This window comes from Neophocaena asiaeorientalis, unplaced genomic scaffold, assembly GCF_003031525.2.
Source record: "Neophocaena asiaeorientalis asiaeorientalis breed wild unplaced genomic scaffold, Neophocaena_asiaeorientalis_V1.1 scaffold135, whole genome shotgun sequence".
Classification (NCBI taxonomy): domain Eukaryota; kingdom Metazoa; phylum Chordata; class Mammalia; order Artiodactyla; family Phocoenidae; genus Neophocaena; species Neophocaena asiaeorientalis.
In genome coordinates, this window is record NW_020175190.1 from 2,050,939 (window position 1) to 2,078,421 (window position 27,483).

At 35.1% G+C, this 27,483-nt stretch overlaps 1 protein-coding gene and 1 pseudogene across 1 annotated transcript; both read left to right on the plus strand.

Moving 5' to 3' along the window:
- Positions 1-8: 8 nt before the first annotated feature.
- Positions 9-24,481, plus strand: LOC112412958 (uncharacterized). The gene is given in 5 exon segments (XM_024764754.1): positions 9-59; positions 150-261; positions 264-318; positions 9,863-9,905; positions 24,341-24,481. Coding segments are annotated over 5 exon segments (402 nt in total).
- Positions 24,448-25,916, plus strand: LOC112412964 (peroxiredoxin-1 pseudogene; annotated as a pseudogene).
- The last annotated feature ends 1,567 nt before the right edge of the window (positions 25,917-27,483 follow it).

The following is a 27,483-nucleotide window of genomic DNA, read 5'->3' on the forward strand; positions in this document are numbered from 1 at the left end:
TAACGGAGATGGCTCTGCCTCTCATCTATCGGGGGCCTTCTGGTCAGAGTCGTGAGAGAGTGTCCTGCGTTGCCCTGGCAGGGACTGAGAGCTGTCCTAGGCGTAGACTCTCCTCCCCCCTTCCCGGCATACACTGGGATCCCTTGTAGCTGGGGGAGTGTTTCCGGCGGGCCGCGTGGAGTGTGGCACAGCGTCGAGTGACTGTTCGCCCGCGCTTTTCAGGCTTCAGTGTTTCTCTCCGAAGGTTCTCTGTTTTCGTAAGAGTTGCTCAGTGGTTTTATCCAGTGACAGGGGTGCGTCCCTGAATGTCGAAATGCCGTAAGTATCTCCTCCCCGGGTGTTGCTGTGTTTGGGCCCCTCTGTGAGCAAGAAGAATAGATATTATGTAGCCCGATAACCTTTTCTCTTTTCCTACTTTTTGTACTTTATCTTTTCCTACGACAGTTCCTAGTGCTTGGTTCCCTCAACCTACGTCTGCTTCCCTTCCAGCCTTACTTATCCGGTAGTATTTCTCCACTTTAATTCTGATTCCACAAGGCTTCTGACAGATTTTATAGGCTGTGAGTTATATTTAGTGATGTATTGCTTGAAATAATTTCAAATATGGTTAACATACCGAGAATAGGACAGGGTAGACTGCATCACGCCGTATAATTTGATAAAGCCATTTAATGCCTAGATTAGTGTCGTGAGCTCATATAAACTTGTGGCAGAAGTCATGGACCGGGTCCCAAGAGACCTGAACTCCACCTCTCAAATGAGGAAGCATAGCCAATTCTGTAAAGAGCTGTCCAACGTTGAGCGAATCGCTTAATTACCTCCGGGCTTCAGTTTTCTTGCTTATCACTGCCCAATAGAGACTTTTTTTTTTAAGCTCTGTAAAGAACTTTTTCTTTGGGGTGGGGGTGGGGATAATATATAACACATGAAATTCTCTGGCTGCCTCTTGTCCCCAGGCTGATTTAGGTACCCTCTCTTGCGTGCTTCTAGAGTAACTTATTTCTCCGTTACATTCAGGTTTGAGCAAATGCAAAGTAACATAGGGTGGGAGGAGGGACATCTGTATCAAATAGGAATTGACATGAAAGTGGAAAGATTTACAGAAATAATAACCTACATTTGTTGAATGTTTAATTATGATTTGGGTACTGTGTTTAGCAATTTCCCTACATTTTCTCATTGAATCCTAAAAGGACCTTGGGAGGTAGGCGCTGCTGTTATCTCTACTTTCCAGATTAGGGAACTCAGCACCTAATAAGGTGTCCTACACATAGGTATCAATAAATATATGTTTCACTTATACCCTTAAAAGGTATGGATTATTAAAGAGGTTTTCCTTTCCCCAAAATGAAGCTAAAAGACTTGCCTCACTACTCTTGCACTAGAAAAATAACCCAGTTAGCACTTATATATGTATATGTATAGCTGATTCAGTTTGTTATAAAGCAGAGACTAACACACCGTTGTAAAGCAATTATACTCCAATAAAAGTGTTTAAAAACCCCAAAAAACTGGGCAGAGGACCTGAATAGACATTTTTTCCAGAGAAGACATACAGATGGCTAACAGGTACCGTGAAAAGGTGCTCAACGTCACTAATCAGCAAGGAAATGCAAATCAAAACCACAATGAGATGTCACCTCACACCTGTTAGAATGGCTCTTATCAAAAAGACAAGAGATAGCAAGTTCTGGTAAGGATATGGAGAAAGGGGAACCCTGTGCAGTGTTGGTGGGAATGTAAACGGGTGCAGCCACTATGGAAAACAATAAGGAGGTTCCTCAAAATACAGAACTTCTATATGATCCAGCAACTCCACTTCTGGGTATTTATCTGAAGGAAATCAAAACATTAACAAAAGATACATGCACTCCCATGTTCATTACAGTATTATTTACAATACCCAAATATCCACCAATGGATGAATGGATAAAGAAATATATATATATATATATATATACATATATATATATACACATACATATGGAATATTATTCAGAAGCTTCTTAGAAGAAAATCCTTCCATTTGCAATATGGATGGACCTTGAGGGTATTATGCTAAATGAAATAAGTCAGAAAGAAAAAGGTGAATACCATATGATCTCACTTATATTTGGAATCTTTAAAAAGAACAAACTCATAGAAAAGGAGATCAGACTTGTGTTTACCAGTGGTGGGGGATAGGGAATGAGGAATTGGAGGAAGGTGGTCAAAAGGTACAAACTTCTAGTTATGTAATAAATTAAGTCCTGGGGATGTAATGTACAGCAGGGTTACTATAGTTAATAATACTATATTGTATGTTTGAAAGTTGCTAAGAGATTAGATCTCAAAAGTTCTTATCACAAGAGAAAAAATCGTAACTATGTGTGGTGATTGATGGATTTTAACTAGACTTACTATGATGATCATTTCACAATATATACATGTATTGAATCATGTAGTACATCTGAAATTAATATTATATTTCAAAAAATTTTCCTGATTTTGATGATTGTATTGTGTTTATGTAAGAGAATATCCTTGTTCTTAGAAAAACACACAAATATTTGTGGATAAAGGTATACAGTGTCTCCAACTTATTTTCAATGGATCATAAAAAAGATTTTGCATTGTATATGTATGTGTGTGTGTATGTTTCTATAGAGAATGATAATGCAACTGGGACAAAATGTAAACAAGTATTAAGTCTGGGTAAAGGATATCAAAAACTGTTATTCCTAGAATATTTTTTAACTTTAAAAATATATAAAAATTAAAAGTTCCCCAAAAATACCCGTCAAATTGTTTTTTAAAATGCTAATGGTTAGATTAAACTGTAAATTAGACACAATTAAAGAAAGAATTACACAACTAAAGATAGACCTGAAGAAATTGCCTGACAGCATAGAGATCAATGATAAGAAATAGATGTTTAGAGATATGGAAAATGGAATAGAAAATATAAAATTTCTTCTAGAGGGATTCTTAGAAAGGTAGAATCAAGGAGAGCCAATATTTGGAGAAATTATGGCTTAGATTTTTCCAGAACTGATAAAACACAAATCCATATAAGAGACTGCCTTAGAGATAAGACAGTGTTAATATGACATCCTTTGGGAACCTGCATTTAAAGCACCTTAAATAGAATTGAAGGATTATAAAAAATGTAAGGAATTAAATATGTTCTTGAATTTAAGACTGACGTTTTAAGTAAAAAAAAATTATTAATTTATATAATATAACACCTTTGTGCCAATCACTGTGTCAGGCTTTGGGGATTCAAATATGAACAGATGTTACACTCTCTAGTTTGCATTTTAGTGGGAGAGATAGTTCAACAAGTATTTTTAGAACTAATAATTTACCAGTTAACAGACAAGATGCTAATGATATAAATACATGAGTCTAGGGAGGAAATATACTATTGCAACTTGATAAGTTTAATGAGAAGAACATGCACAAGTATTATAGGTACGGAATGGAAAGACCCTTAGTGCAATCTGAACAGTGTCAGGGAAAAATTAAATATGACTCTGCTGGAATCTCAGAGAAAAGGTAGACATCAATGTTAGTTTATTATTGTTAATTTTTATGTTGTAAAATATTATACATACAAAAAGGTATATAAAATGTCACCAGTCTACCACATTTAATTCTGATAAACCTGTTTAGCCCCTTTTAATAGAATCTTTTAAAAGACTTATTCATGTCCTTTATATATGTATGTGTGATGATACACATATGTATATGTTTCTCACAGAAGGTAATAGTAATGAATGTTTTATTAATGTTCACTTTTGAGAGTACCCACTTAAGAATGAAATGATCTTATGGCATTTCTCATTTTATTCAACCCAAAGAACATCTCACCTCCATCCATATATCTTCTGGGTTCAGTATTCCCAAATATATCCCTTTTATGTCTGTAAAAATTCTTTAGCTAATTCTTTATTAATCTTTTGATAAAGCAACTTTTGACACCATAAACGTGTTGCCCAATAACTGGTTAAGGTTTTGGCTAGTTTTATCATGAAGAATAACAAGATTAATCATTTATTTAGTTGCTTTCACGTGGTGACCATATTTCTCCATGCAGTGGAGTGATAATCCCACTTACCCATGCTGTGATAATGAATTATGTGACCTCTGTCAGTGTTGAACACAAAAAAGCATAGGCTTGAATGAAAGGGAGAATGCAGAAGGATATAGGAGATTCTTCTCCCTTCTTTGCTCATTCCCATACATGGAATGGAAAATGTATCATTTTAGATTTCTCAGTTTGTACCTAAAGAGTCACATGGGATGTGAATTTGGCCATTGCCTTTCATCAAGGGATTTCTAAGCATCTCATAAGCATATTCTATAATCCTCTAAAAACTGTGTAGTTGTAGCTGGCAATATTATTATCTCCATTATAGAGAGAAGTAAATGGAAGCACTGATATACTAAGTGATATTTTTATCTTCCATTCAGAAATTTACCACTGGTTTACAGGCCAGTATTAGCACCTTTATGAAGCTTAGTGAGATTATGTGATTTGCCCAACCTTAGGGGAAAATTTTGGCATAACATCAAGGCTCCTGAGTCTTATATGCCTTACTAATTTTATCTCCTCCCCACACACATACACTCTTACCCTCAGCTCTATTGAAAATCATATTTAATCCAATGTTTTAAAAGTCCTGTAAGGGATGAGGTATTACTATTAGTCATGATTGTGGTTACTTATGTGGGAGAAAGGAGGGGTGAACAAGATGGGACAAATGGAAGATTTTGGGGGAGAGCTGGCAAACTTCTATTTCTTGATCCTGGGTGATGGTTACAAGGGTGGTTGCCTTATAATAATCCATTAAGCAATATATTTTTTAATGTAAAAAAAAAAAAAAGTCCTGTAAGGGAATCTCAAATCATGTTGCTTCATGAGTCTTGGAGGTGTCATTCCTGGTTCTTAATTAGGAATCAAATGATAGTTTATTTTTTCTAAAATAGTTATTTTTAATATTGTAATATTGTAACTGCTGTTATTAATGTTACATACTAAAACTCATGCACTTGTTCTGTTCTGATGAGTTAGAGAATCCTACGCAGGATACTACCATGTGGTAAGCTAAATAAAATAGTGGAAGATGGTCTTTGAGAGTAATATGGCTAATTCTACATGGTTACTTTCTTTTCTTTTCCTGTTGATATAAAACTACATATCTTTATCTTTCTTAAATTCTCACTAGCGATAATGCTGGTAGCAACCAGAATTTTGATCCCAGTGAACCTAAACCTAGTACACCTAAGTGTACTAGGGGTACTGTAGTATTCAAATTGTGGGCACTGGTGTAAATTTGGGTTAAGTTGAAAGTGAGAAGTAACCTGTAGAGCAGCGGTCCCCAACCTTTTTGGCACCAGGAACTGGTTTCGTGGAAGACAGTTTTTCCACGGACCAGGGTGAGGGTGTGTGTGGGGGGATATGATGGTTCAGGCAGTAATGCGAGCGATGGGGAGCGGCAGATGAAGCTTCACTCACTTGCCCGCCACTGCCCACTGTGCAGCCCAATTCCTAACAGGCCTCAGACTGGTACCGGTCCATGGCCTGGGGGTTGGAGACCCCTGCCATAGAGATTATAAGGTTACCCATAAGAGGGAGGTAATTAGGATATAATAGGTAGGTACCCATTTAAAATTTATTTATTTATTTTTAATTGTGAAATATACATAGCATAAAATTTACCATTTTGACCATTTTAAAGTATACAGTTCTGTGGCACTTAAGTTCAGGTAACCCTTGAGTAAATTGGGGATTTACTCTAGTTATAGTCCACCTATAACTTTACAGTCAGCATTCTGTATCCCTGGTACCGCATCCACGGATTCAACCAACTGCAGATTGTGTAGTACTGTAGTATGTATTTCTTGGAAAAAAAAAAACCTCGAGAATAGGTGGACCCTTGCAGTTCAAATTCGTGTTGTTCAAGGGTCAACTGTACATTCACATCGTTGTACAACAATTACCATCATCCAACTCCAAAACTTTTTTCATTTTGCAAAACTGAAACTTCCTATCCATTGAACAGTAACTCCCTATTCACCCCTCCTCCTAGCCCCTGGCAACTATCTTTCTATTTTCTTTTTTCTTTTCTATAATATGTATATACTTTTAATTTTTATTGGAGTATAGTTGCTTTACAATGTGTTAGTTTATACTGTACAGCAAAGTGAATCAGCTATACGTATACATATATCCCCTCTATTTTGGATTTCCTTCTCATTTAGGTCACCACAGAGCACTGAGTAGAGTTCCCTGTGCTATACAGTAGGTTCTCATTAGTTATCTATTTTATACATAGTATCAGTAGTGTATATATGTTAGTCCCAATCTCCCAATTCATTCCACCCCCCCGCTTCCCCCTTGGTATCCATACATAAATGTCTATGTCTCTATTTCTGCTTTGTAAATAAGATCGTCTATACCAGTTTATTCAGATTCCATGTATACGCGTTAATATACAATATTTGTTTTTTCCCTTTCTGACTTACTTCACTCTGTATGACAGTCCCTAGGTCCATCCATGTCTCTACAAATGACCCAATTTTGTTCCTTTTCATGGCTGAGTAATATTCCACTGTGTATGTGTACCACATCTTCTTTATCCATTCCTTTGTTGATGGACATTTAGGTTGCTTCCATGTCCTGGCTATTGTAAATAGTACTGCACTGAACACTGGGGTGCATGACTGCTTTAAGCACCTCATTTGAGTGGAATTATATAGTACTTGTCCTTTTTTGCTTGGCTTATTTCACTTAGCATAATGTCTTCAAGGTTTATCCATGTTGTAGCATGTGGACTTTCTTTCCTTTGAAGGCTGAATAATATTCTCTTGTATATGTATATACCAAATTTATTACTTATTCCTCTGTCCACAGACACTTGCATTGCTTTCACCTTTTGGCTATTGTGAATACTGCTGTTATGAACATGGGTGTACAAATATCTGTTTGTGTCCCTACTTTCAGTTCTTTTGGGTATATATTCATAAGTGGGATTACTGGATTATATGTTCATTCTAGGTTTAATTTTTTGAGGAACTGCCAAACTATTTCCATAGCAGCTGTACCACTTTACAGTCCCACAGCACAAGAGTTCCAGTTTCTCTATCCTGGCCAACACTTACTTTCTGGATTTTTTTTGTTTGTTTGTTTGTTTTGGTTTTTTTGTTTTTTTGGCGGTACGCTGGCCTTTCACTGTTGTGGCCTCTCCCATTGCGGAGCACAGGCTCCGGACGCACAGGCCCAGCGGCCATGGCTCACAGGCCCAGTCGCTCCGCGTCATGTGGGATCTTCCCGTACCGGGGCACGAACCCGTGTCCCCAGCATCAGCAGGCGGACTCCCAACCACTGCGCCACCAGGGAAGCCCTGGATTTTTTGATAGTAGCCATCCTGATGGTTGTAAAGTGGTATCTTGTGGTTCTGATTTGTGTGTCTGTGGTTCTGATTTGCATTTCCCTAATGCTAGCGATGTTGAGCATCGTTTCTTGTGTTTACCAGCCATTTGTATATCTTCTTTGGAGAACTGTCAATTTGAGTTCTTTGCCTATTTGGGGGTGCCCATTTTTTTAAAATCAAGGTAGTAACCACAAGAGCTGCTTATTACTTTACAGAACTACCAGAGATACATCACTTTTAATTGCTAACTAATACTGGTAGCAAATAAGTAAGAACTTTAGGAAAATATTTGTCCCACATATCTAATCAAGTTTTGCCTGTCCTTCCTTTGTGTGTTTCATCCATCTCTTTCTCTCTGTTTCTGTTAACATCATCCTAATCCACTTAGCATCATCTATGCTACAGTTGTTTGTGAGTTTTTTTAAAAGGGTAAAAGCATTTAGTAGGTGCTTAATTTAATAACTGATATCTTGACACTGGGCCCAGTTCTACCAGAATGGTAAGAATAGATGGTCATAAATTCCTCTAGTAGGTTTGTTTTTCTTTACCTCTTTAGCTCCTCCCCCTCAATTCAACAAGGATTTATTATGAACAGGGTGTGAAATCTGAGTTTCTCTCCCTCAAACTGTGTGATAGGGGGCAAATCACACTAAACTCTTCTCTATTGGATGACCTAAGTAATCTCTTAGGTTTCTCCTAGTCTTGTCTAGTAAATGTCTTTATGATTCTTGTAACTATTACCAGCTTTTGGATATTAGATGCCTGAATTATCTGAGAACCACATTACCCACAATAAATCATGTTTTTAGATTCTCACTAAACTGTTAGAGTAAGAGATAACAGTCTAACTCAGATCACTTTCTTATTTACTTTTATGTATCTCCTTGGGCTTCTTAGATCAACCTAGGACCTAAACTGGAAACCTTTTAAATACAAATATTTAGTTTCTCTAAGAATTAGCCATCACTAATAAAGCAAGAATATTTTGAATGGTTAATATCGGGGGTGGGGGTTATTTACTTCTAAAAAGTAGTATTGCATCTTAACAGCATTTAAAAACAAAGGCTGAAAAATGCTGTACTGTGTACTTTTAGTTTTTGATTTCTACTTTTGAAGTTTTATAAACACAAAAAACATCTCACACACCTGAATAGGGTAATATATATTCCAAAGCTAAATATAGTACTTTTTTTGATTAGCTGACGTTTTTGTTCATAACCTCTGTTCTCTTCTTGCTTCATTGAGAATTCACATTAAATTGATTTCAAGTGGACTTCTAAAAGATATGACTAATTCTTTAAACCAATTTAGTTAATTTTAAGAAATAATGTTATGTGATAGGCTAATGTAGATATAATAGCAAAATTAAGTGAACTATTTTAGATAGATTAAATTTTTGTATTTAATATTTATTGCTGAGTAATTTTTATAAATTGTCCATCTCTTCTATTCCTGCTTCTGTCACTTGTTTGAAAGTCAGTAGTCACTTATTTATGAATAGTCATTTTCTAGGATCTATAAATTTTGTTTTGTTTTCTGTAGTACAACCTTTATAATAAAATTTGTTTGCTTTATGCTCAAATTCTCTAATATTTTAAATAACTTAATTTCTTTTTCTCAGAGATCGAGAAAGTACTTTTAACGTTGCATTTGTCACTGGGAAAACTAGTTTTAATTTATATTGACCTTTTTCTCCTTTGAGCATTTAGTCTGTGTTCAATAAAATGTTGATGACTGCTCTTTAGAAGACAGCTGTACGAAATAAAGTATTATAAATATTCAGCTTTCCTTTCTAAGCATTGTCACCAACAGCTGGGCATCCAGTTTAGCAGAACAGATTTTGCACAGAGAGAGCCTGGCATGTTCCTGAATCAGTTTAGTGAAGGAGACGAAAAATAGTTTCTTATGGATTGGGGACTTATAAAGACATAGAGCATCTGTTCCTCAGTTAAGTCATAGTCTGGTAGCACTGAATCATGTTTAAAGCTAGAATAAGGTGCAAAACTTTTTCACCTTGCTCATACTTTTATTTTAATAGCTAGTGTATTATTTCTGCAAATAATATACTTTCAACATCTCCATTGAAGGTATGTAAATTATTTTCCTTTTATGTATAATTTTTGTTAGTGGTATTTTAAAACACACAAATATATTAATTTTTTACTAAGATTATTTTATAATATAACTTTAGTGTTTGAATTGTATAATGGTGCATATATATAAAACTACATATATAAAATCCATCTAAATATTTAATTATGATTTCATCTTGATATATGCTATCAAAAAATCAGTTTCATCATTGTGAAAATTGCTTTCTTCATAGGTATTCTACTTTAGTTGGTGAAAGTAACTTAGAATCTTTGTTTATATAGATTACTCTTAAATACTTGGCTACTTAAAGCATATTAAATCTAAGATGTCTTTAACTATTTTGTTTGCAGTGTTAAAAGATCACTGAAATTGGATGATCTGTTAAAAGCAAATGTAAGTATTTACTTATGAGTTTGTAATAGCATAATAAGATTGTGTTTTTAATTTTTTAACAGCTAATTTACCCTTATACTAAATGTAAAAAGTATCAAAAAAAACCCACTGTGACATAATTGTTATTGGTACACCATTTTCTACATATAAAATTTGTAATCTAATATATGGAAATTCCTGGCCAGCTTGAGGTTTTTATTTAAAGGGCAAATTATTTGAAGCCTTAGTGAAATAATTTAGTAGAAATTAATTCACTATTTGTAGAAAAAAAATGCTCTGCCACTTAAATGCAGATAAATAAAGATGGAACAATGGCAGTGCCTTACTCTGCATTCTCTAATCTGCTAAAATGAAATAAAAGCATTAAAAACATTTTTATATCAAAAAGGTAATTACCCCCTCAGCTACGCTGGCATGAATAAACAATTAAATACTAACACTGTAATAAATTTCACTGTGGTTGTCACAACAAGAATAAAATTGTACTGTTGCTATTACTTTTTGTAAATCTCATCATAGCACATTACCAATACCAGCATATCATGACATATGCTAGTTTATTATCTTTTCATTACCAATATTGGATCTAGATACAGACACTAATACTGGGATACTTATGGCCTTAGAAATCTTAAATGCAATTAAATTGGTGAGAAAGTAAATTAAAACAAATAGCTAGCTAGTCAGTAAATGGGCTCCTATGTGAGATCCCATATGAGAATGCCATTTCAAGAAATGGGTTTTATATGGAATTTCTCTTCAGAAGACTCACTGGTATTTAACAATTTACCATTTTTAACAATTCCTAGATGCTTTTTTTAAAAATTTAAACAAAGGTGGCAGAATACTACAATGCCACTAAAAAAATCATTAGCAGTGTAATTAGCAATTTAGAACACTATTATCCAACTTGTTCTGTACAGAATGCAGCTGTGACTGTAATTTTGCATCTGTTTCTTTGGTCAGAATGGTATTTTGGTAGATGAGTAGTCCAGCTTGAAATGAAATACTGTTCTTTCCTGCCCCAAAACTGTTCTTTGGGAGGTGGTAACATCATTTGAATGGAAGAGAATGGCCATTTAGGAATTCATCCTTTTCATAAAGTACAGTTGTCGTCATGGCAAGCTTTCTATCCATTTTTTCTCCAGATTAGGATGTGTCAAGGTAGCCAGTGACACAGCTAATATCCTGTATTAGAAAAATACATTGTTATGTTTGGCCCAATTCTGTACCTTTAAACCAGTTCACTTAGCTTGGTACCACATGGCCACCAACTGCTAAATGCAGGTTCCTAGCATCCTAGCCTAGGCCTTCAACATTTCTGTTTTCTAACCTATTTCTAATATTTATTATTATTTCTGATATTTTCAGCTTTTGTATCTTGCCTCATAATTTGTTTGCAGCTCTTAGATCTGACAGCTTTGGCTCTGGTGCTAAATCTAGGCTTCTCTCTTTAGCTACATTTATGCTTCTATCCATTCCAGTAACAGCTAAGCCCTGAAGCAGCCTGGTTCCCAAGAATCTGCCTACATGCCAGTGATCCCACTGAGGCTGCCTTAGTCTGTGCGAAGGAAAATCAGACATTTACCTATAACTCTAAGAGCACCTAATTGCTGTGAAGCTACAGAGGAACTAGTAGTAACTTTGTGGTCATTTTGCCTTACCCATATGATGCTGAAGGAAGAAGGCTCTGGTGTCCAAGGAAAGGAGATGGCTTTTATATGCCAGTTGGTTGAAGTGGAGCCTGTTCATTCTAAACAACTGGTGTTTTCTCTCCCAGCAATAATTAGAACTACCAAATCCCAGTGTTCCCAATGTGGCTACAGACCTTCATGGAGATTAATGCTCCATGATGTTAGGGCAAGTCTGCAAAAGTAATTTTCCTTATGATTCCCCTAATAGGGAAAACAGAGGTATGGATCATTCCCTGTTATCTTCCTTTAATATATATAGAGTATATACTATGAGTACCACTACTTGCTGAACCTCTCAAATTGTTGGGGGGTAATGAGTGATGAAGGTTTTGATTTATCATTACCTGCAATATTGGGGTTGCTGAAGTTATTGCCCTCCAAGCACTGTTTCTAGATGAATTTTCAGAAACAAAGTTGAATTATTTATTACAAACTGTTGCCAATGGCAGTCCAGATGAATTTATAGGGACAGCTGGCTACCTGGTCATATACCTAGCCAGCTTGACCTAATCTCTTTCAGGCTAGTTCAGAGAAGGAATGGGAGAAGCAGATGCTGCAGATTGGGAAGGGAAGGAACATACTTCCTACCAAGGCCGACTCAATAGGCATGCTGCTAGAATGAATGCAGTGCAGGTTTGGGGGAGGTTTGCTGATTTGGACATACATACCCAGTCGGAATTATTCTCTTACCGTTAGTAGGATACTTCTAAGTCTGATTATTCCCATGGCCTAACCTTATCTCTCTGAGATAAGGCTATTACTGACTCCTGAAATTAGAAAGAACTTGGGACTTCAGGGCATTAGGAAATATTACAGTTCATATTCTGTAGGCTTACTTATTGATTTGGCTCATCTGCTTCTTTTTCTCCCCCTCCCTCCCTCTTCTTCCCTTCCTTCCTTACCTTTTTATTACGGAAACTTTCAAACATACACAAAAGTAGAGACAATAATACAGTGAACTACCATGTAACCATCACCCAGCTTCAAAAATTATTAACATTTTGCTTCATCTATTTATATATATATGTACACATATTAATGTATATATGTGTGTATGTATCTGTATTTTTTTCCTGGAATTTAGCAAATCCCAGACATGTTATTTCATCAGAATATTCTTCAGTATGCATTTCTAACAGGTAATGACTTCTTTCATAACTATAGTGCCATTATCATACCTTACAAAATAAGAAATAATTCCTTAATAAAATCTTTTTAAAATTATTATTTATTTATTTGGTTGTGCCAGGTCTTAGTTGTGGCTCATGGGCTCCTTAGTTGCAGTGCATGGGCTCCTTAGTTGTGGCATGCAAACTCTTAGTTGCGACATACATGTGGGATCTAGTTCCCCGGCCAGGATCGAACCCGGGCCCCCTGCATTGGGAGCACAGAGTCTTTACCACTGCACCACCAGGGAAGTCCCAATAATATCTTTCACTCAGTTTATATTCACATTTCTATAGTTGCTTCAAAATGTCCTTTTACAGTTGGCTTATTAAAATCAGGATCCAAACAAGGTTTACACATTGTAGTGGTTCTTATGAACCTTGAGATTTTTTTTCCCCCCAACTCCTTTTAAATCTTTTAAAATCTCACTCTTTTTCTTGTAATTTGTTTTTTGGAAAAAACTGAAATATTTTTTCCATATTTCACATTCTAGATTTGGTTGATTGTTTTCTTGTGGTGTCCTTTAAGTGATTTCTCTAATCTTCATATTTCCTATAAAACTCATAGTTAAAACTAGAGGCTTGGTTAGATTGTGGTTCATATTTTGATAAGAATGCCTCATAGGTAGTCTGTGTAGTTCCTGTCTCATCACCTCAGGAGGCACAAAATGGTCTTGGTTTTACCAGCCTCATCCACCCATAATAAAATTCTCTGTCAATCTTTCTCCTAATTTTTAAAAAATTCCTTAATGATTATTTTATAGATTCCTTATTTCACTACAGTTACCAAATATTGATTCCTTTTTTTTTTTACCTTTTGATTTTGGACAATTTTGATTATGGAGAATGCACTGCTCATTACCCAGCTTCAGTAATTATCAGCACAAGACTAATCTTATTTCATTTATATTCCCACGCATACTTCAGTATCCCCCATACTAGATGATTTGAAGCAAATCTCAAACATCATCCATATCATCCTAAATACTTCAGTAATTATTTCTAAAAGATAGACTTAAAAAAACTATAATAGTATTATCAGGGCTTCCCTGGTGGCGCAGTGGTTGGGAATCTGCCTGCCAATGCAGGGGCCATGGGTTCGAGCCCTGGTCTGGGAAGATCCCACATGCCGCGGAGCAACTAGGCCCGTGAGCCACAGCTACTGAGCCTGTGCATCTGGAGTTTGTGCTCCGCAACAAGAGAGGCCGCGACAGTGAGAGGCCCGCACACCGTGATGAAGAGTGGCCCCCGCTCGCCGCAACTAGAGAAAGCCCACACACAGAAACGAAGACCCAACACAGCCAAAAATAAATAAATAAATAAATATTTTTTTTTAAAAAAAAGTATTATATCTCTCAGAATTAATTCCTTAATCATCAAATGGACATCTTTGTTCAAATTCTCCAATTATCTCATATATTTTTTGACAGTTCAGTTCTCTTTTTTTAATTTTAGCATTTTTTATTGAAATATAATTCATGTAATATAAAATTCATAATTTTAAAGTATACACCAGTGGTTTATTATATACTCATTACATTGTGCAGCCATCACCACTATCTGATTTTAGAAGATTTCCATCACCCCAAAAAGAAACCCATATCTATTAGCAGTTAGTCTCAATTTCCTCCTCCCTACTCCCCCAGTCCCTGGCAACTAATAATTTATTTGCTGTCTTTATGGATTTGCCTATTCTGGACATATTATATAAATGGAATGATACAATATGTGACTGACTTCTTTCATTTAGCATAACATTTTCAGGGTTTATCCATGTTGTCACATGTAACAGTACTTTATTCCTTTTTATGGCTGAATCCTATTCTTTTGTATGGGTATATCACCTTCTGTTTATCCATTCCTCAGCTGAAGGACATTTGGGTTGTTTCCACTTTTAAACTATTATGAATAATGTTGTATATAACATTCTTGTACAATGTTTTGTATGAACATGTTTTCAGTTTTCTTGATTACAAACCTAGGGGTGGAATTGGTGGGTCATACGGTAATTCTAACTTTTTGCAAAATTGCCAAACTCTTTTCTACAGTAGCTACACCATTTTACATTCCCACTATCAGTGTATGAGAGTTCCACTTTCTCCACCTCCTCAACAACACTTGTTATTTTCTGAATTTTTGATTCTAGCCACCCTACTGGGTGTGAAGTGCTATCTTATTGTGGTTTTAATTTGCATTTCCCTGATGATGTTGAGCATCTTTCCATGTACTTATTGGCCATCTGTATATTTTCTTTGGAGAAATATCTGTTCACAACTTTTGCCCATATTTTAATTGGGTTGTCTTTTTACTGTTGAATTGTAAGAATTCTTTGTGAATTCTGAATACTGTTACCTTGTCAGATATATGATTTGCATATACTTTCATCAATTCTGTGTGTTGTCTTTTCACTTTCTTGACAGTATCCTTTGATACACAAAAGTTTTAAATTTTGATGAAGTCCAATTTACTTTTTCTTTGATTGCCTGTGCTTTTGGTGCCATATCTAAGAAACTGTTGTGCAGTCTATGGTAATGCAAACTTTCACTATGTTTCTTTCTAAGAGTTTTATAGTTTTAGCACTTATGTTACATTTAAGACCTTATTGAGTTCATTTTTGAACATGGTATGAGGTTAGGGGCATGTGGATATTCATTTGTCCTAGCATTGTTGAAAAGCTATTATTTCCCCCATTGAATGGCCTTAGACCCTTGTTGAAGATCAGTTGATTATAAATTCATGGATTTATTTCTGGACTCTCAAATCTATTCCATTTGGTTGTAGATCTGAACTTATGCCACTACCATGCTGTGTTGATTACTATAAGTTTTCAAAAAGAAAGTTTTTAATTACTATAAATTTGAAATTAGGAAGTGTGAGTCCTCCAACTTTGTTCTTTTTCAAGATTGCTTCTGTTGTTCCATATGCCTTGCAATTCCTGGTGAATTTTAGGGTCACCTTCTCATTTCTGAAAAAGAAAAATTTGTACTTTTGATAGGAATTACACTGAATCTGCCATTTTAAAATTAGTAATTCTTCTAAACCATGAACACAGGATCTATTTCTATTTATTTTGATTTTCTTTCATTTTTTTCAACAATGTTTTGTAGTTTTCAGTATACAAGTCTTATACTTTTGGGTTATATTTATTCCTCAGTGTTTTATTCTTTTTGGTGATAATGTAAATGGCTTTTTGTGGGGTTTTTTTGCGGTACATGGGCCTCTCACTGTTGTGGCCTCTCCCGTTGCGGAGCACAGGCTCCGGACGCACAGGCTCAGCGGCTGTGGCTCACGGGCCTAGCCGCTCTGCAGCATGTGGGATCTTCCCGGACCGGGGCACGAACCCGTGTCCCCTGCATCGACAGGCGGACTCTCAACCACTGCGCCACCAGGGAAGCTCTGTAAATGTTTTTATAATTTCCCTTTAGATCAGTCATTGCTAGTGTACAGATACACAGCTAATTTTTGTATATTGATCATGTATTGTGTAACTTTGCTGAACTCGTGTATTAGCTCTAATACTTTCTTATAGATTTTTAGGGTGTTCTATATATCAGATCATGTCATTTTTCTTTCCCATCAGATGCATTTTTTTCTTATTCTTGCTTATTGCCCTGGCTTGAACCTCCAGAACAATGTTGAATAGAATGGCAAGAACAGATATCATTGCCTTGTTCCTGATCTTAGGGGGAAAGCATCCAGTCTTTTACCATTAAATATGATGTTAGCTGTGAGTTTTTCCTAAATGCCCTCTGTCAGATTGAGACACTTCCCTTCTATTCCTAGTTTGATGATTATTTTTTATTATGAAAGAATTGTATTTTTGTCAAATGCTTTTTTGCATCTATTGAGATGATCGTGTGGGTTTTTTTCCTTTATTCTATTAATATGATGTATTATATTGATTGGTTTTTGTATATTGAACCAACCTTGCTTTCACAGGATAAATCCCACTTGGTTGCAATATATAATTCTTATTTTTCTCTGGTTTCAGTTTGCAGGAATGTTGAGGATTTTTGCATCTGTATTCATAAGGGAGATTAGTCTGTAGTTTTCTTTTAAGGTATTTGTCTGGTTCTAGTCTCAGAGTAATGTGGTCTCATAAAATGCGTTAGGAATTGTTCCCTGTTTTTGATAGAGTCTGAGAAGAATTGGTGTCAATTCTTCTTTAAATGTTGGTAGGATTCACCAGTGAAGCTCTCCAGTCCCACGCTTTTCTTTTTGACAAGTTTTCTGAATTGATCTAATCTCTTTACTTGCTATTGATACATTCCAATTTTCCATTTCTTCATGATTTAGTCCTGGTAGGCTGTGTATTTTGGGGAATTTGTCCATTTCATCTAGATTATCTAATTTGTTGGCATACAATTGTTCATAGTATCCGCTTATAATACCTTTTATTTCTCCAAGGTCAGCCGTAATATCCGCCCCCCATTCCTGATTTTAGTAATTTGACTCTCATTTCTTTCTTAGTCAGTCTAGATAAAGGTTTGTCAATTTTCTTTTCAAAGAAGCAACTTTTAGATTCATTGATCTCTATTTTCTTATTTTACATTTCATTTGTTCTCTTTAATATTAGTATTTATTACTTCTTTCCTTCTGCTTCCTTTGGTTTTAGTTTGCTCTTGTTTCTTAAGGTGGAAGGATAAGTTATTGATTTGAGAGCTTTCTTCTTTCTTAATGTATGTTTAACTTTCTCTCTGAGTACTGCTTTCTCTTCATCCCGTAAGTTTTTACATGTGTTGTGTTTCATTTTCATTCTCCTCAGTGTATTTCTAATTTCCCTTTTGATTGGTTATCTAGGAGTTTGTTAATTTCCATGTATTTTTGTATTTTCCAAATGTCCTTCTTTCTTTAATTTCTGATTTTATTCCATTGTGATTAGAAAACATTCTTTACATGATCCAAATCTTTTTAAATTTACTGAGATTTGTTTTATGGCCTAACATATCTTCTATCCTGGCTAATGTTACATATGCACTTGAGAAGAATGTGTATTCTGCTTTCGTTGGGTGGAGGGTTCAATAGATGTCTGTTAGGTCTTATTGGTATATAGTGTTGTTCAAGTCTTCTGTTTCCTTGCTGATTTTCTGTCTAGTTGGTCTATCCATTGTTGAAAGTGGGACACTGCAGTTTCCAACTATTATGTTTGAATTTTCTATTTCTTCCCTCAATTCTGCCTGTTTTTGCTCCTTGTATTTTGGGGCTGTCTTGTTAGATGTGTATGTGTGTGTGTGTTTATAATTGTTATATCTTCTTTTTTTCAGTATCAGTAAGTCTTTATTCATTGTGTTTTCTTGGAGAAAAGAAGAGGAAGGGGAAAGGATCAGCATATAGCAGAAGTATATAGCAAAAGTATAGCAGAAAGGGAAGCAAGTATCCATTAAAACCATAAACACACACTGGTGATAGATTCACCAAAGCCCAAGGGAGCTCAGTCTTCTGTAGTTCAGGAATGAGAGGAAGGTATCAGGGAAAGAACAAACAGGTTCATGCTATCTTTCCCATCTTATAAATTCAACAGTTAGCACAAAGCTTTGGTCTCTAGTAGTAAACATGGAGTTACATTTGTCCATCTCCTATTAAACACAAGTTTTGACTTAAATTTTTTGCATCTGCATAAAAGTTCCCGAGTGACTTGGATATATACATTCATCTTCCCTCTCTTGGTTTCCTACCCCGTCTTTCTACATGAAAGCCCCCCATTGCTTCTCTCAATCTGTAATAGGAGATTAAGTAGGTTTGGTCCATCCATATGCCAGTGTAAGTGTTTTTCATGAATCTTATCAAGGAATAGTCTTGACTCACAAGGTTTGGCACAAGGGATGACATATTCCTAACTTCTTCAGGTTTTTTTATACAAATCATTCAGGAGTTATGGAGACACTCAAGAATCTAAAGAGTATGTCTGTGTAGTGTAGGAGTCAAGTTTTTAGGACAGAAGATCTGGTCTAAAATAGGAAATAGGGAAAGGAGAACAAAAAAAAAGGATGATCTAAGGCTTTCCCTTTTTTTCAGCTTTATTGAGTTATAATTAACCAAAATATAAGATATTTAAAATGTACAATGTGATGATTTGATGTATATATTGTGAATATATACACACACACACACACACACACACACACACACATCGTAAAAGGATTCCTCCCATCAAATTAATTAATGCATCCATCACTTCAGATTTTTCTTTTTTTCTTTTTCTTTTTTGGTGAGAACGTTTAAGTTCTACCCTTTTAGCAAATTTCAGTTACTGTACGATACAGTGTTATCAGTTATAGTCACCATGTTATACATTAGATTCTCAGATGTATTCATCTTATAACTGAAAGTTTGTACCCTTTATCAACCTCTTTTTATTTCCCCCATCCCCCAGCCACTAACAACCACTTTTTTACTCTCTATTTCTGTGAGTTGGACTTTATTTTTTTCCCCTATTAAGTGATACCATGCAGTGTTTGTCTTTCTGTCTCTGTCTTATTTCACTCAGCATAATGTCCTCCAGGTTCATCCATGTTGTCACTAATAACAGGATTTCCCTAAGAAGAGTGGCCCTAAGATGATATTCCAGATCCCTTTGGCTGGTATACAGTCCTCTGAAAGATACTTTGTCTTTTTTGCTTTCAATACAAAAAGAAATTTGTAAACAATGAAAAACCCAGAAGAACATTTAGAAAGATCAATACATTGTATTTACATAGTCTGAGTGACCTAACGATCACCAAATCAGCAACTGTCCAGCTTTATAAATCTAAGACAAATAAAATGTTTAAATGGAAAATTAGCACATGAAAAAATGTTCAACATCATTAGTCATTGGAAATACAAATTAAAACCACAAAGGAATACCATTCCCACTCACTTGAATAGCTAAATAACAACAACAAAACAGAATGGCTTTAAAAATCAACACTGGAATGTCTAAAACAGCCTGAAGGTTGGTGAGGATGTGCAGCATTTGGAACTCTCATTTATTGATCGTAATTTAAAATGATACAAACACTTTAGAGAACTATTTAGCCTTTATTTTATATATAGAAAATAAATCTATATCCATCCTATAGTCTGGCAATTCCATTCCTGGGCTTCCCAAATAAATAAAATCATATATCCACAAAAGACATATACAAAAATGTTCTTTAGCCCCTTAATTCTTAATAGCCCCAAACTGGAAATAACCCAAATGTCCTTCAACAGGAGATTAGAAAAACAAATTCTGGTACATTTATGCAAAGGAATAGTAAAATTAAAAGGAACACAATCTTACCACTCACAACAACATAGATGATCTCAAAAACACATTGAAAAGAAGAAGCCAAACACAAGAGTTATGTATTTAATTTATATGAAGTTCAAGAATAGGCAAAAATAGCTATGGTTATAGGAATTAGAAAGTGGTTGCTTCTGGGCTGCAGAGTGGGAATTGAGTGGAAATGGGTACAAGGGAATCTTCTGGGATGACAGAAATGTTCTTCATCTTGGGGGGTGGTGACGTCAGTGTATATATACAGTTATCAGAACTCAGCAAGCCAGACAACTTAAGATCTGTGTATTTTATTGTAAGTAAATCATACTTCAATAAACAAAAATATATTTGAGGTAGGATTCACGTTCTATTCTGAAAAAATAGGAGGACATATGAAGGAATGATAATAGCCATGAAAATATATCTTTAAAAACTTATTGAAGACTACAGTGCAAGAGAGTAACAAAATGGTCATGTCTTTCATATTAAAATTAGTATTTTAATGTCTTAAAATTGTGGAACAGTCGTGTGCACAAATAGAAACACTAGTGTATCAACTTTTTAGCCAATGTTTTATTTTTCCTGTTAAAATATTTTTATCAAAGTAAAATTTATAGATTGTGAAATTCACAGATCTTGAGTGTACAGTTCAATGCGTTTTAACAAATGTATATCCCTGGGTATCAAACACCCCATCAAGAAATAGAACATTGTCATCAGCACAGATCTAATGTATTGGTTATATCCTTTCCCTGATGTCCCTGTAAGATCACGGGGTAAGTGCAAAATGCTTTTGTTCTCCATAACTACCATTAGAAATAACAAAACCTAAATATTATTAGAGTCATTAAGGGTGATAATTGTGGCAACTGATAAAAAGTTAGTTGATATTTAGGACTCTTCTAGGAACCCTAGGCCCAAATCATGAAAAATCCCTGAGACAGCTAGTATTTAAATTTTTCTAATGTAAATTCTATAATAAGTACTAGTGATGTATAATACTGCCTTAGGTGAAACATTCCAATAACCTAATTAACCAGTATAAGATTATAAAGAATTGTCTCCCTTTAGCTACCCTAATTTTTCTTTTGCTTCTGGTTGTCCAAATACCTACAGTACCTGTATTTTTAAATATTTCAGTGATAGCATAGTCTAGTAGTTCATAATAATAATAGCAGATCCATTATATCCCACATTTCATCCTGAAAGCACCCTTAGTTAGTACTTTCTAGACTGTTTATAATAGGTAAAAATATATAAAATACAGGTACCTTTTTGGTAGAATATGCTTTCAACAAGGTGATGAAGCAAGCTACAATTTGTGAAACATTGAAGGAGAATGTCATATATATTTGAAATTCTGGAGAGAACATTCATTTCTTTTTTTCTGGGCAGAAAAATCAATGACCAAATTTTAGTTTTGCTAATGTACAAGGTTTGACCTTACAGAAAGTAAAGTGGCATTTGGACTGATCCTAGACAGAATCTTTTTTTTTTTTTAGTGTGGTATTAAATAACTTTGTCAATAAATATTACAAGCAGTTGTAAATTATTATAGAAAGTAGTTGTGACTTATCTGATTTCTATATCCTTATATTTTGTTTGCATCCTGAATTCTTTCCCTTCTCTAGCCAAATCTGTTCTTCTTACTTTTTCTTCCTCTATTTTTCTAAAGGACCTGGTAGGTAGCACTCATCATTGCTGAATGGAAAGAGTTCCAGACTTCTCAATTAGTAGCTCAGTCTTCTCTCAAATCCCAGTCTTCTTAACTCTTCCTTTTGTAGGAGACTAATAAGAAGACCAAGTCCTTCAACGTTTGGGCGTTGGCAGAATGGAAATTCTTAGGATTCTAGCATCACTTTTAAGCATCTTCAGAGTTTAAAAATTAGAGGACCTTGGTTAAACTTTGAGAGGAAAAGAACTTAAAGAAGTAAGACTATGCATTTGTGTGTATCAGTAGGCAGACATATAAAAATGCATTATTTACTGAAGAATATTTAGTGAGATAGTAGGGAAAGGTAGATTTTCTTTTTTCCCTCTAAGTACATTACGATTGTAGACATATATTTTCCTTTTTAATCAACACAGATCACCAAAAAAAAAAAAGAAAGCAAAAGAGAAGACTTAGAATTTTTAAGGTGAGGGGGAAAAATTTGTATATATATATATATATATATATATACACACACGTGCATGCACACACACACACAAAGACTTATTTTACGAAAGCTAGAAAATTGTTTTCAATTAATCTCCAGTTGCAATATTTAGATATTTGGCAATTGGAAAAATAATTTTTGGTGAAAATAGGAAAACAGATTGACATAAATGTACATTAGGGTAGTGACTTTCATTTCTTGTACATACACAGTGAAATATTTCTGGGCAATAAATTCTTAGAAAAGTGGGGTTGGATTGGATAAATGTCATAGTTTATGACTGAATACTTATAAACAGCTGAAAACTTAGATGGAGAGGTAATAATAACCACCTGTTAAAGAGACTTAAAACTCACCTTACAAAAAAGATTACTTTGAAGCTATAACTTGATATTGTAGTTTGATTTTTTTTAAATATTGGTTATATTTGTGGCTACTGTGGATACATAAAATAAAAAATATAATGCCTTTTTTCCCCCAATACAAAGAAGTATCTATCATTTAAAATCTTACCTGTAAAAAAAAAAATTGATGCTATAGATTCTGGAACTAATACCAAGATTATTGAAAAAGGTGACATAGCCACTGTTTCTGCAATGGTGTCTTGAAAATAAAGAATAGGTGACAATGGAGAATTATATAACTATTTCAAGTCAGCAGCCAAGCTAAAGTTTAATTCTACAGTGTTGGCAACATATCATGAACCTTCAGACCTTTCCTTTATCTCTAAATCCACCCTGTGCTGTCTGTTTCACCTCTAGATTTCAGGTTTTTCATACCTTTTATTTTCAGTTATCTAAGCCTCACCCTTCCTCTTCACAAGAATCCTTCTGTGAGATTACTGCAGCCCACTTTGGTTTTCCCTCTTCTCTGAATTTCTGTAACAAGCATACTACCTTTAGACCTGTCCTCTGCTGTTTATGAGGCCAGAGCAATTTGTTCTCTTCCTGTATACACATTAGTTAGCAAATACTGGGTGATTAGTAAGCATTATAGAAAATATGTTTAAAAAGAATTCAGAAGAGCAAGCAATTAATAAGTGTGATAATGGGTGTTTGGAGGAAGTGGATTATGAATGAGGCCCCAAACCAAAGAAAGACTAGCTGAGACCCAAATGTGCATAACCTAAGTGACTGGGACTAAAGGCGTCAGTTAATAATAGATGAATGAACCAGTGAACAAATGAGTATATTCTTTTTTGTTTTGTTTTGTTTTGTTTTGCGGTATGCGGGCCTCTCACTGTTGTGGCCTCTCCCGTTGTGGAGCGCAGGCTCAGTGTCCATGGCTCACGGGCCCAGCCGCTCCACGGCATGTGGGATCTTCCCGGACCGGGGCACGAACCCGTGTCCCCTGCATCGGCAGGTGGACTCAACCACTGCGCCACCAGGGAAGCCCCAAATGAGTATATTCTGAATAGAGTGGCCTGGCTAAGTTTACTGGGCTGTTTCTTTTAAATCATTCATTCATCATACATTTTTGAGTTCTATAGTACAAGGATGAAGTAATATGTATTTTCAGAAACTTAAATACTAATGGGGTATACAGAAATGTAATAAATTATTAGAATTTAGTAACTCCAATAGGAGGTATGAACAAGGTCTATGGGAACACAGAGGAGGAAGCTGCAGAGAGGATTTGTGTAGAATAGATCAAATTCTCAAAGGCCTTAAATGCCATACTCAATTGTTTGAACATTATTTTTGTTTTATCATTAAGATACTGTGTCAGAGCAACTTTGTGAAGGTTAAGGACACCACTAATCCTTCCTAGCGTTTCCTTGTGGGTCTTACTAAGAGACACTTCTGAGATTTTCTCTGGTCTAGGCCCATAATTATACTTCACGTTCAGCTAACAACAAATGTCAGGATGTAATTGGGAGAGTCAGCTATCTCTACTTGTTTGGAAATACCATCTCAGAATGTAGTAACCATTTAATGTTAAAACTTCATAAAATCAAATTGAGATGCCCTAATCAGTATGGAGACCAGGAAAATGTACATACCTTGAAATAACAGTGTTCACTTTGAAGATAATAATTGTGTATATTTAAAATCCGAAAAGAAAGATCAAGGAAAAGAGTATTAGTTTGAATTTTGCAAGTTTTTCAAATGTATTTCCAAAGATCTGTAACTAAACATAAGTATTTTTGTCCCAAATTAATATTTATTTCTAGTCATTTGATTCTTCAAAAATCACAAGGAAGATAAGTGTTACAGCCTATTCTCCAACAACTGGAACCTGTCAAATTAGCCCATTTGCTTCTCCCACAAGCTCTAAAGAACAAGAGAACAAAAATGGACCATCAGATGGTTAGTTGAAAATTCTTTTCCATTTATTGTGAGATTTTTCTAGTTATTGGTTAAATCAGAATTTTGATTTAATAATATGTGGATCTTGCTGCAGCTGATTTTTCTCTTTTTTCTTAAAGAATTCAACATAGAAAAGACTAGAATATAGGTAACACTTTGGACATAAATGTAAACTTTATAGGCAGTTATTTTAAAATGCTACTGCAGACTTTGTTCTCTTACTATCCCATCCATTAAATAGAAATTATGGCCTGACTGCCTTCAGCCACTATCAATTATAATGGTATAGCCTCTTAACAAGCTATCCATCATGTGCATAAATTAAAGGGCACGTAATTCAGGTAATGCTACACTACAATTTAAGAGTGATACTTCTGAATGTTATTTTTATCCATGTTATCCATTTAGTTTTTCCACATTTCCTGTGTCTTTATAGCTTGCTTTTATTTATTATATTTCATCCTCTTTACTATTTTAAATGCATTTGCAAAAGGTTTTTAGAATTTTCCATTAGAGAGTAACCTAATTTTAATATGAAATTCTTTATTTTAAAATATTGTTAGTTTAATTTTGACCACACATATTTCTTGTTCTCTGGTAGTTTATTGCTAAAATATTCATTTAAAAGATATAGAAATCTAGACGTCTCTCCTTCCTGACTGTCTCTGTAGTTTGTCTGTGAGAACTGCTGATAGCAATATGTCTTCAGGAAATGCCAAAATTGCGCACCGCGCCCCCCAGTTCAAAGCAACTTCTGTAATGCCAGATGGTCAGTTCGAAGACATCAGCCTATCTGACTACAAAGGAAAATATGCTGTGTTCTTCTTTTACCCTCTTGACTTCACCTTTGTGTGCCCCATGGAGATCATTGCTTTCAATGATACGGCAGAAGAATTTAAGAAACTCAACTGCCAAGTGATTCGTGCTTCTGTGGATTCGCACTTCTGAAACCTGGCATGGATCAACACACCCAAGAAACAAGGAGGACTAGGACCCATGAACATTCCCTTGATACCAGACCCCAAGCGCACCATTGCTCAGGACTATGGGGTCTTAAAGGCTGATAGAAGCATCTCATTCAGGGGCCTTTTTATTATTGATGATAAAGATATCCTTCGACAGATCACCATAAATGACCTTCCTGTTGGCCGTTCTGTGGATGAGACACTGAGACTAGATCAGGCTTTCCAGTTTACTGACAAACGTGGGAAAGTGTGCCCAGCTGGCTGGAAGCCTGGCAGTGATACCATCAAGCCTGATGTCCAGAAAAGCAAAGGATATTTCTCTAAGCAGAAGTGAGCACTGGGCCATTTTAGGGCCAGGCTGAAGTAGATGGCCATGAGAACAAAACCTCTTTTGTACTATTGTCATGCTTAAAACACAAGACCTTGCACTCAGCCCAGATGTGGTGTGGGACAGGACAGGCCTTTCCTGCAGCGGTTGGGGAGGCCAGCCTTTCTTCCTCTGGAGGGAATGGCCTGAGCTGTATTATGGGGCAGGCAAACTGATGTGTATAGTAGTAGGGTATCACTTTTGGTCTTCTGTAGTTTTATTAAACTTGAGCTGAGAAAAATAAAGATATAGAAATCTAGATTTCATAGGTTTAATTTTTAATATTGTAAAAGGTCATGAATCAGTGACATGTCAAGTTTTTATAATATAAAATATTAAGTAGGTTTAAATTTAGTAAAATATATTTTAGATATTCTGTGATTAGCCTGATTCATATTTACTATTTAATATTTGAGTGCTAAGCATGTACTAGAAACTACAGAGAAACAAAGAAGTCTCCTCATTTTACCTAATTTGTTGTAATGAAACCTATAATGAGATCTTAAACTTTTGAATGACTTTTATTTTACTTTAATCAGGTGCTTTTTATCTTAAAGCTATCACTACTAGGTTTGCTTTCACAAAAATATATGAAGATGTATGTGTTTTCTTCAAGCTCTATATAGTTCTGGGGGTTTTTTCATTCGCTTGATATATCTTTTGTTTAAAATTAAAAATTAGTGCCTTAGAGATAGAACATCTCTATCCTGAAATGTGAATAGATTTCAAGTGGATACATACTCAATTTCCATATTGAAATTAAATATGGACTTAAGGGAACATTTCTTTTGCCCATAAAAAGATTGGTCACATGATCTCAGTTGACATTTAAGTGGATAATTATCACAGCTTATAGTACTAGGTAAGCTCTTTTTTAAAAAGTCATATAGCAAGGGTTCTTGGGGTGCTGGTAATATTCTATTTCTATGTGATGGTTATGCAAGTTCACGCTATAATTATTCATTAAACTGCACATGCGTGTTTTATGTACTCTTTGATATAGAGATCACACATACAGAAGTCTCAAAATAGAATTCTGTCTAGAATCTTATATCGGATTATGTCATTTGTAATCATTACATTGCTTTTCCTAATATGTCATCTTATATATGTTTTAGAAATAGGAAAGCCTGGGTCTTATAAAGTAATTTAAGTTCCAAATGAAGTCATAACTTCTGTTAACAATTCTCACTTTTTGAATATTGTACAAAACATAAGGTACAATTTAAATAAGCACTTTTACTTAAATAGCATTTTCAAGGACATTTTAGGTGCTACTCAGTTGCCATCACACTTAGGATATATAAGTCAAAACTTTATCATGACTTTCAGGGCTATATGTCATCTAATACCTGACTACCTCACCTGCCTCACTTTCTGCTGCCCTTCCAATGTTTACAGTACTTTAGCCACTCTTACTTTCTGGCTATTTGTCAATCGTGCTGAGCCTGTTGCCTTCACAAGAACTGCACTTGCACTTTTCTCAATCTCGAATATTCTTCCTCCAGGTATTTATATGTACTTTCTATATTCATTTGCATCACATACTATGTGAACAGGTGACAATATCAACTTTAAATCTATTTATAATTGTAAAAGGAAGAAAATGTGGTTCTGAGTCTTCCCTCTACTTAGACTCTACATGGCCCACAAATGGCGTGAATGCTTCCAGTTT